Raw genomic sequence first — 10721 nt, 5'->3', positions numbered from 1 at the left:
TGAAGCTATGTCACTTATATCCCAAGTGTTTGAAGCTAAATCATTTGTTAAGCATGGATTTGAAGGTAAACCTTCTACATCGCATTGATTTGAAGCTAAATCATGAGTTTCGCATGGATTAGAAGCTAACTCGTTTGTTTCTTCTGCATTTGAAGCTATATGATTTATATCGCAAGTATTTGAAGCTACATCATTTGTGTTGCACGGATTTGAAGCTAATCCTTCTACATCGCACTGATTTGAAGCTAAATCATGAGTTTCGCATGGATTACAAGCTAACACGTTTTTTTCGCCTGCATTTGAAGCTATATCATTTATATCGCAAGTATTTGAAGCTAAATCATTTGTGTTGCATGGATTTTAAGCTAATCCTTCTACTTCGCATTGATTTGAAGCTAAATCAAGTTTATCACATGGATTTTGAAGCTAACTCGTTTGATCGTCTGCATTTGAAGCTATATCACTTATATCCCAAGTGTTTGAAGCTAAATTATTTGTTAAGCATAGATTTGAAGGTAAACCTTCTACATATTGATTTGAAGCTAAATCATGAGTTTCGCATGGATTAGAAGCTAACTCGTTTGTTTCGCCTGCATTTGAAGCTATATCATTTATATCGCAAGTACTTGAAGCTAAATCATTCGTGTTGCATGGATTTGAAGTTAATCCTTCTACTTCGCATTGATTTGAAGCTAAATCAAGTTTATCGTATGGATTTTGAAGCTAATTCGTTTGATCGTCTGCATTTGAAGCTATATCACTTATATCCCAAGTGTTTGAAGCTAAATTATTTGTTAAGCATGAATTTGAAGGTAAACCTTCTACATCACATTGATTTGAAGCTAAATCCTGAGTTCCGCATGGATTAGAAGTTAACTCGTTTATTTCGCCTGCATTTGAAGCTATATCACTTATATCGCAAGTATCTGATGCTCAATCATTTGTTTCGCATAGATTTGAAGCTAAACCTTCTACATCTCATTCATTTTCAGCTAAATCAAGTGCATGGCATGGATTTGAAGATAACTCGTTTGTTTCTTCTGCATTTGAAGCTATATCACTTATATCGCAAGTGTCTGAAGCTAAATCACTTGTTTCGCGTGGACTTGAAGCTAACTCGTTTGATCGTCTGCATTTCAAGCTATATCACTTATATCCCAAGTGTTTGAAGCTAAATTATTTGTTAAGCATGGATTTGAAGGTAAACCTTCTACATCGCATTGATTTAAAGCTAAATCAAGTTTATCGCATGGATTTTGAAGCTAACTCGTTTGATCGTCTGCATTTGAAGCCATATCACTTATATCCCAAGTGTTTGAAGCTAAATCATTTTTCAAGCATGGATTTGAAGGTAAACCTTCTACATCGCATTGATTTGAAGATAAATCATGTGATTCGCTTGGATTTGAAGCTAACTCGGTGTTTCGTCTGCAGTTGAAGCTATATCACTTATATCCCAAGTGTTTGAAGCTAAATCATTTGTTTCGCGTTGAATTGAAGCTAAACCTTCTACATCGCATTAATTTTAACTAAATTATGTGTTTCGCATGGAATTGAAGCTAACTGGTTTGTTTCTCCTGCAGTTGAATCTATATCACTTATTGCGCAAGTATTTGAAGCTAAATCATTTGTTCCGCATGGATTTGAAGCTAAGCATTCTGCTTCGCATTGATTTGAGGCTATATCATTTATTTCACATGGATTTGTAGCTAATCCATTTGTTTCTTCTGCATTTGAAGCTATATCACTTATATCGCAAGTTCCTGTGCTAAATCATTTGTTTCGCATGGATTTGAAGCTAAACCGTATACGTCGCATTGATTTGCAGCTAAATCATGTGTTTGGCACGGATTTGAAGCTAACTCGTTTGTTTCAACTGCATTTGAAGCTATATCACTTAAACCGCAAGTATCTGAAGCTAAATAAATTGTGTCGCATGGATTTAAAGCTAAACCTTCTACTTAGCATTGATTTGAATCTTAATCATGTGTTTTGCATGGATTTGAAGCTAACTCGTTTGTTTCTCCGGCATTTGAAGCTATATCAGCTATATCACAAGTATTAGAAGCTAAACCATTTGTTTCGCACGAATTGGAAGCTAAATTATGTGTTTCGCATGAATGTGAATCTAATCCAAGTGTTTCGCATGAATTTGAAGCTAAATCATGTGTTTCGCATGCATTAGAAGCTAAATCATGTCTATTGGAATAATTAGAAGCTAAATCATGGGTTTCGCTTGAATTTGAAGCTAACTCGTTCATTTCGCATGCAGTTGGAGCTAAATATACGTTTACCACTAGAATTTGTAGCTAAACCATTTGTTTGGCATGGATTTGAAGGTAAGCCTACTACTCCGAATTGATTTGAAGCTAAATCATCTGTTTCGCATGGATTTGAAGCTAAACCTTCTACATAGCACTGATTTGAAGCTTAATCATGTGTTCTGCATGGATTTGAAGCTAACTCGTTTGTTTCCCATGCATTTGAAGCTATATCACTTATATCGCAAGTATCTGATGCTAAATCTTTTGTTTCGCATGGATTTGAAGCTAAACATTCTCCATCACATTGATTTGCAGCTAAATCATGTGTTTCGCACGGATTTGAAGCTAACTCGTTTGTTTCGTCCGCAATTGAAGCCATAACACATATGTCGCATGTATCTGAAGCTAAATCATTGGTTTCGCATGGATTAAAAAGCAAAACCTTCTACATCGCATTGATTTGAGGCTAAATCATGTGTTTCGCTTGGATATTAAGCGAACTCGTTTGTTTCGTCTGCATTTGAATTTATATCACTTATATCTCTAGTATCTGAGGCTAAATCACTTTTATCGCATGAAATTGAAGCTAAACCTACTACATCGCATTGATTTGAAGCTAAATCATGTGTGTCGCATGGAGTTGAAGCTAGCTCGCATGCTTCGTCTGCATTTGAACCTATATCACTTATATCACAATTGTTTGAAAATAAATAATTTGTTTCGCATGGATTTGAAGCTAAACCTTCTACATCGCATTGATTTGAAGCTAAATCATGTGTTTCGCTTTAATTTGAAGCCAACTCGTACATTTCGCATGCAGTTGGAGCTAAATAACGTTTACCACTAGAATTTGTAGCTAAACCATTTGTTTCGCATGGATTTGAAGGTAAGCCTACTACTCGGAATTGATTTGAAGCTAAATCATTTGTTTCGCATGGATTTGAAGCTAATCCTTCTACATCGCATTGATTTGAAACTAACTCATCTGTATCGCATGGATTTTGAAGCTAACTCGTTTGAATCGTCTGCATTTGAAGCTGTATTACATATATCCCAAGTGTTTGAAGCTAAATCATTTGTTTCGCATGGATTTGAAGCTACACCTTCCACATCTCATTAATTTGAAGCTAAATCATGTGTTTCGCTTGGATTTTGAAGCTAACTCGATTGATTCCTCTGCATTTGAAGCTATATCACTTATATCCCAAGTGTTTGAATCAAAATCATTTGTTTCGCATGGATTTGAACCTAAGCCTCCTACATAGCATTGATTTGAATCTAAACCTTCTACATCGCACTGATTTGTAGCTAAATCATGTGTGTCGCATGGAGTTGAAGCTAGCTCGTATGTTGAGTCTGCTTGTGAAGCTATATCACTTATATCGCAAGTATCTGAATGTAAATTATTGGTTTCGCATGGATTGGGAGCTAAACCTTCTACATCGCATTGTTTTGAAGCTAAATCATGTGTTTCGCATGGATTTGAAGCTAACTCGTTTGTTTCGTCTGCATTTGAAGCTATAACACATATATCGCATGTATCTGAAGCTAAATCACATGTATCGCATGGATTTGAAGCTAAACCTACTACAACGCATTGATTTGAAGCTAAATCATGTGTGTCGCATGGAGTTGAAGCTAGCTCGTTTGTTTCGTCTGCATTTGAACCTATATCACTTATATCCCAAGTGTTTGAAACTAAATAATTTGTTTCGCATGGATTTCAAGCTAAACCTTCTACATCGCATTGATTTGAAGCTTAATCATGTGTCTTGCATGGGTTTGAAGCTAACTCATTTGTTTCGTCTGCATCTGAAGCTATAACACATATGTCGCATGTATCTGAAGCTAAATCATTGGTTTCGCATGGATTAGAAAGCAAAACCTTCTACATCGCATTGATTTGAAGCTAAATCATGTGTTTCGCCTGGATTGTTCCGCGCAGAAACACATAAATCAGGCAATCGGTCCTATCTGTCCTTGGGCCCAGGCGAAAAACCACCCGTAGCAGGCAGTTTCCCGAAAAGCCGTTCCTTACTCAAATTTCATCCCTTGTTTCGTTATGTCCAACAGTTGCGCACCTGATGTTAGACAATCATCGCATCCTCAGATGGTTCCTCTGCATACACCATTCAAGTCGAAGCACTTCCGGGGTTTATTGCCTGCTACGGTCAACGTTTAAAATGCGCGAAACCCCCATGTGCACCGCTCCTAGGTACGGTCCGTGCCTGCATGTGGCCATTATTCGGAGCGGTCACTTTCCCTTCCGTCCTCCTCCTTCTAACTCTCGATCTTGTCCATTATTTTTTAAACCAATCAGACAGGACAACCGTTCCCACTCTCGACTCAAAAGGAAGGAAGCACGAAGGGTCGACGGGGACACCGAGTTGACTTCGGAAAAAGGATCCCGAGCCCAGGCAGTCTTCCAACCACTTTCAAACCAAACACACTCTACGATTATCTAGCAATCAGTACCGCTTAGTTTTAAGTGTTAGAAATAAAGATTTTATAGTGATTACCATACAAGACAATTCATTATATCATCCTTATCATCGTAAAGGGTAATAGGGAACCGCGTCACATTGAGAAATTCATCTGTACGCGGAAACATTGGTCCTTCGAGCCGGATTTAATATCAGTGAATAGGTGAAAACTCAACAGCCACCCTCAGGATGACATCAGCAATCTTCTTCTGAGGCACGTCTACAACAGTTATTCCAACGTACAACCTCAGACCACAAGGAGCTGTAGGTTCAAGGTCGTCACACCGCAAAGGTAGGCTCGTTTATTTCATCACTAAATCCCTTATCGTTTCCTCATTTTCCAACCATGGCTTCTGAAAATACTCAAATCAGCACTCTGCGACGAAAACGTGGTAACATTATCGTACAGATCACGTGGCTAACCAATCTACTAGATCAACAGCAAAATGCTGATCACTGCGATACTCTCCTTATTTCGGAACACATCGACGGACTCAACAAAGCGTGGAGCCGCTTCGACGATATCCAATTCGGGTTAGAAACTCTCGATTCATCTGAAGAAACGCGCCGATTCGAGATTCAAAGCCAGTATTACTCAATAGTAGCTCGGGCAAAGGCAATGATGCAAAGACATGAATTGCCGAACGATCCTCGCGGTGTTAGTCCTATATCACCAGTATCGACTGCATCAGCCCGGATGGCAATTAAACTACCAGAGATGCGATTACCAACATTTGACGGCACGTTGGAAAATTGGGCATCATTCTACGATGTATTCTCCTCTACGATCGATCGCAATGAAAACCTAACGCCAGTCCAAAAGTTACAATATCTGCGATCAACACTTACCGGAAAGGCCGCGGCATGTATTAGATCATTGAATACCACCGACGCAAACTATCTCGACGCGATAGAAATATTAAAGGATAAATTTCATTGTCCCCGACGGACCCTCCTACGACATTGCGATGCTATTCGCGATATTCCCAAATTGACGAAGGATACTCCAGAAGGCTTGAGCGATTTATTAGACGCGTTAAACCAACACTTGCGGGCACTTCGGAATTTAGGCGAACCAATTGCAACGTGGAACTCCTTTTTAATATCTACGATTTTATCAAAACTTAATCCCGACACCGTTTGGCAATGGGAACTTACTTTATCGGACAAAAACATGCCTCCGTATACCCATTTATTGGAATTTCTGGAGAAACGAGCAAACTGTTCACCAGCAGCGATCATAAAAACCAACGCGACCTACGGAAGTCGCACCACCCCTTCAACTAATCATTCCTACTCAAGTACCAGAGGAATCTCGCGCACGCAAACATATCTTGCCACGAAAACTCCACAGTGTCCGATTTGCAATGGATCGCATCTAACTCGGGATTGCGAAACCTTTAATCTCGCTTCTCCCACCGCTCGGTTCGAAACGGTCGTCAAGACAGCTTTGTGCCAGAACTGTTTGCGACCCGGCCATTCCACGAACGTCTGCCGTTCGTTGTTTACATGCAGAATATGCAATCAACGACACCACACGCTCTTACATCGACAAGAACAAGTAGCACAGGAACGAATCGGTACCTCGCCATCCTCGACACACGAAACGCCGATTCCCACATTACTTCCGGAAGACACGACATCAACCAACGGGAAAACAAGGTCAATATGACCACTATCGAAGAAAACTCCCAGACCCATCTAAGCACGCACATACATAGTCAATACCGATACCAACGAATTATTAGTTACGGCACAAATCAATATCTTCGATGTCAATCATCAAAAAATATCATGCCGTGCCCTAATTGACACGTGCTCCACCACCAATTTCATGACGAACGATCTGGCCAAGAAACTCCGTTTGTCACAAGAACGATGCAACGTCTCTGTAGGCGCTCTCAATTCTCTTTCGACCATCGCCAACCATACCATTCGCGCGACCATACAATCTAGAGTCAGCAACTTCCAGCGAACCCTCACATTTTTGATCGTGCCAAACATCGCTTCAGTGGTACCAGATCAAACAGTCGATCGTACCATGCTCAAGATCCCTCGCAGTACCGAACTCGCAGACTCAAGGTTCCATCGACCAGCACCAGTTGACATTTTACTGGGAGCTGGAACCGCGCTATCTATATTATGTGTAGGACAAATTAACCTCTCACAACCAGACGGCCCAGACCTTATTCTCCAAAAGACAATGCTTGGATGGGTCATCGGAGGCAGTGTACCAACAGCACAACCAAATCGGCAGGCAACGTGCCACACCACAACAACACTGAAACTCGATTTGGCACGTTTTTGGGAAATGGAAGAAGGTCCACAATCGCAGCGTTTGTCAGAATCAGAAGCGACATGCGAACAACATTTTCAAAATACCACCACACGAAATACAGAAGGTAGATATGTTGTCGCACTTCCATTCAACAAAAACAAGCCTAAGCTGGGAGAATCCGACACGCAAGCGCTGAAACGGCTCATATCTTTAGAGCAAAAATTCAAACGCGATTCAGAATTGGAACATCAATACCGAGCAGTCATCCAGGAATACCTCGATCTTGGACACATGTCCGAGGTGCATGCATCACGTCCAGGATATTATCTTCCACATCATGGGGTCATTAAGATGTCGAGCAACACGACGAAACTGCGCGTAGTCTTCGACGGGTCGGCAGTCACAAGTACCGGAATCTCGCTCAATGACACACTACACACTGGACCCAAGATACAAGATGATTTTTATGCATTTTGCTCCGATTCCGCATCCACCAATATGTCATTACCGGAGACATCGAGAAAATGTATAGACAATTTCTCGTGCGCCCAGAGGACAGACAATACCAAAGAATTCTCTGGCGTGACAACAAGAATTGTGTCAAAACATATGAATTAAATACGGTAACATTCGGTTTATCAGCCGCCCCATATCTACCTATCAGATGCCTTAAACAATTAGCGCAAGACGAGGGTCATCAATTTCCTTTCGCTGCGAAGATTTTACAGCGGGATTTTTACGTGGACGATGCACTCACCGGCGCATCCACTATACAAGAAGCCCTCACACTACGAAACGAATTGACGCAACTTCTTCATTCAGCTGGATTGAATATTAGACAGTGGGCATCCAATGATCAAGAACTGCTAAGCGGGTTACCGGATCAAAACATCAATCAAAAACTCCACCTCGGCGAATCATCCACAATCAAAACACTCGGGATCGTTTGGGATTCAGCGGAGGACTCCATCACTTACACCGTCAAGCCTCTTACGCATGCATCTCGAGTCACTAAACGGTCAATCAGTTCAGAAATCGCGAAAATCTATGACCCATTGGGTCTTTTAGGTCCTATCATCATTGTCGCAAAACTCCTCCTCCAGAAACTGTGGACTCTGAAGGTGGATTGGGATGAAACACTTCCCATGAGTTTACACACCCAATGGACACGATATTATACACAACTGCCATTACTCAATAATGTGAAATTCCATCGGAAAACCATAATTACTGCCGCTTCAGACATAGAGCTTCATGGGTTCTGTGACGCCAGCGAGAAGGCCTACAGAGCTTGCATATATCTGCGTTCGACCAATGCACAAGGCGAAACGCAGGTAGAACTCCTCGCAGCCAAATCAAAGGTTGCACCATTGAAGAGTCAGTCCATCCCGCGACTCGAGTTATGCGGAGCACTGCTACTTACCGCTCTACTAAATACGATCCTAAGGGCATTACACATCCAGATCGACCGTACAATCCTGTGGACAGACTCAACAATAGTCTTACATTGGCTAAATGCGTCTCCACATACCCTGAAAACCTTCGTCGCCAACCGAGTAGCAGAAATACAGTCAAAAACCACAATCTCCGATTGGCTCCACGTCAGCTCCTCAGATAATCCAGCAGATTTACTCTCTCGAGGTCAAACTGTTCAAGACTTCTTGAGAGCATCCATATGGCAACACGGACCACACTGGCTCCGACAGGAACGGGTGCTCTGGCCTATTCGGGAATTGATACCATGTATCGAAGATCCGGAGCAAAGAAAGGTCACCTGTGTGGCCACAACTACCACGCCAGTGGACACGAGTATCCTTGAACGGTACTCATCATGGGGAAAATTGCTGCGGATTATTGCACTATGCCGACGATGGAAACCGGGTCGGATTATAAAGGGGAGTGTCACCGCGACCGAACTGGCACAAACAAAAATCACCATAATCAAATTGGTCCAAGCCAAACATTTCGAAAGGGAACTACGCACCCTTAACCGGCGAGCTGATCAGGAAATTCCACACAAGCTAGCAAAACTAAGTCCATTTATCGATCAAGACGGTATTCTCAGAGTAGGAGGTCGATTACACAATTCAGCCTTGACGTTTTCACAAACGCATCCCATAATACTACCAAAATCACACGTCACGTCCTGCATTATTTTAAAGGAACACACGGACCTACTACATGCGAGGACTCAACACACATTGTACTCACTAAGGAAAACATATTGGCCAATCGATGGTCGAAGTCAAGTGTGGCAGACCATTTCGAAATGTGTCCGTTGTCGTCGAGCCAACCCACCACCCGTCAATTATATTATGGGCAATCTACCCCGAGCAAGGGTAACAGAATCGCGTCCATTTGCCAACGTGGGATTCGATTACTGTGGACCATTCTTTATAAAAGAGCGAAAACATAGAAACCGCGGTCGCGTCAAGGTCTATGTTGCGGTCTTCGTATGTTTAGCTGTAAAGGCCGTACATCTCGAGCTCGTTAGCGATCTAACCAGCGAAACCTTCATCGCAGCACTACGACGCTTCATCGCGAGAAGAGGTTTTTGTACAAATATATACTCCGATAACGGCACCAATTTCAAGGGAGCAGAAGGTGAATTTCGGGAGCTGCGAGAACTGTTAGGTGCGGATGATCATCGCGAAAAGGTGACCACATTCCTCGCCGAACGCGCCATCAATTGGCATTTCATCCCACCACAAACTCCCCATTTTGGAGGTCTCTGGGAAGCGGCAGTGAAATCCTTCAAACATCATTTTAAACGCGTCGTAGGTGTTGAATTATTGACATTTGAAAATCTAAACACATTAATTATTGACATCGAAGCCATCCTCAACTCCCGACCCCTCACACCAATTTCATCCAATCCAACAGATCTCCTTGCATTAACTCCGGGTCATTTCCTCATTGGTGAGGCTATCACGAGTCTACGCGAACGCGACTTGAAAGACACTCCGTCGAATCGATTGTCCCAATGGCAACGTATCCAACAATTAAGGCAGCATTTTTGGAAACGTTGGCATCGAGAATATCTAAATGAACTGACTACCCGCAATAAATGGACCAGAGGACATCATCCGATCACTGAGGGCACCATCGTTCTTCTCAGGGAAGATAACGTGCCTTCCATGCAGTGGCCTCTCGGACGCGTAATCAAAACCTATCCAGGCTCCGACGGCATAGTTCGCACAGTCACAGTGAAGACTGCTACGAGCGTGTTCGACCGGAACGTCAAAAAACTCGTCCCATTGCCAATCGAGTCGGGTGACGAAAACCAAGGACGCAACGAACCCATGACAGAAGATGGCCAGCCCGAGAATTCTACCTCTAACAATTCATAGACATAAGAATCACATGAACACGCACCTTGACACCACACATCACCTGCACACACCATACACATTATATATTTACCATCAGTATTAGTCACTATACATAAGAAACACTCATTCCTCTTCGATCGGTTCCCTCTCAAGGGGGGGAGGATGTTCCGCGCAAAAACACATAAATCAGGCAATCGGTCCTATCTGTCCTTGGGCCCAGGTGAAAAACCACCCGTAGCAGGCAGTTTCCCGAAAAGCCGTTCCTTACTCAAATTTCATCCCTTGTTTCGTTATGTCCAACAGTTGCGCACCAGATGTTAGACAATCACCGCATCCTCAGATGGTTCCTCTGCATACACCATTC

At 42.3% G+C, this 10721-nt stretch overlaps 1 protein-coding gene across 1 annotated transcript; it reads left to right on the top strand.

Moving 5' to 3' along the window:
• The first annotated feature begins 5093 nt into the window (after nt 1-5093).
• Nucleotides 5094-10375, top strand: LOC143262653 (uncharacterized). The gene is made up of 3 exons (XM_076528224.1): nt 5094-6048; nt 6496-7551; nt 7668-10375. Exons 1-3 carry the CDS (start codon nt 5094-5096, stop codon nt 10373-10375), a joined length of 4719 nt encoding a protein of 1572 aa, XP_076384339.1.
• Nucleotides 10376-10721: the final 346 nt, after the last annotated feature.

Source organism: Megalopta genalis, unplaced genomic scaffold (assembly GCF_051020955.1).
Source record: "Megalopta genalis isolate 19385.01 unplaced genomic scaffold, iyMegGena1_principal scaffold0164, whole genome shotgun sequence".
NCBI lineage: Eukaryota > Metazoa > Arthropoda > Insecta > Hymenoptera > Halictidae > Megalopta > Megalopta genalis.
This window is presented reverse-complemented; position numbering and strand designations above follow the sequence as displayed.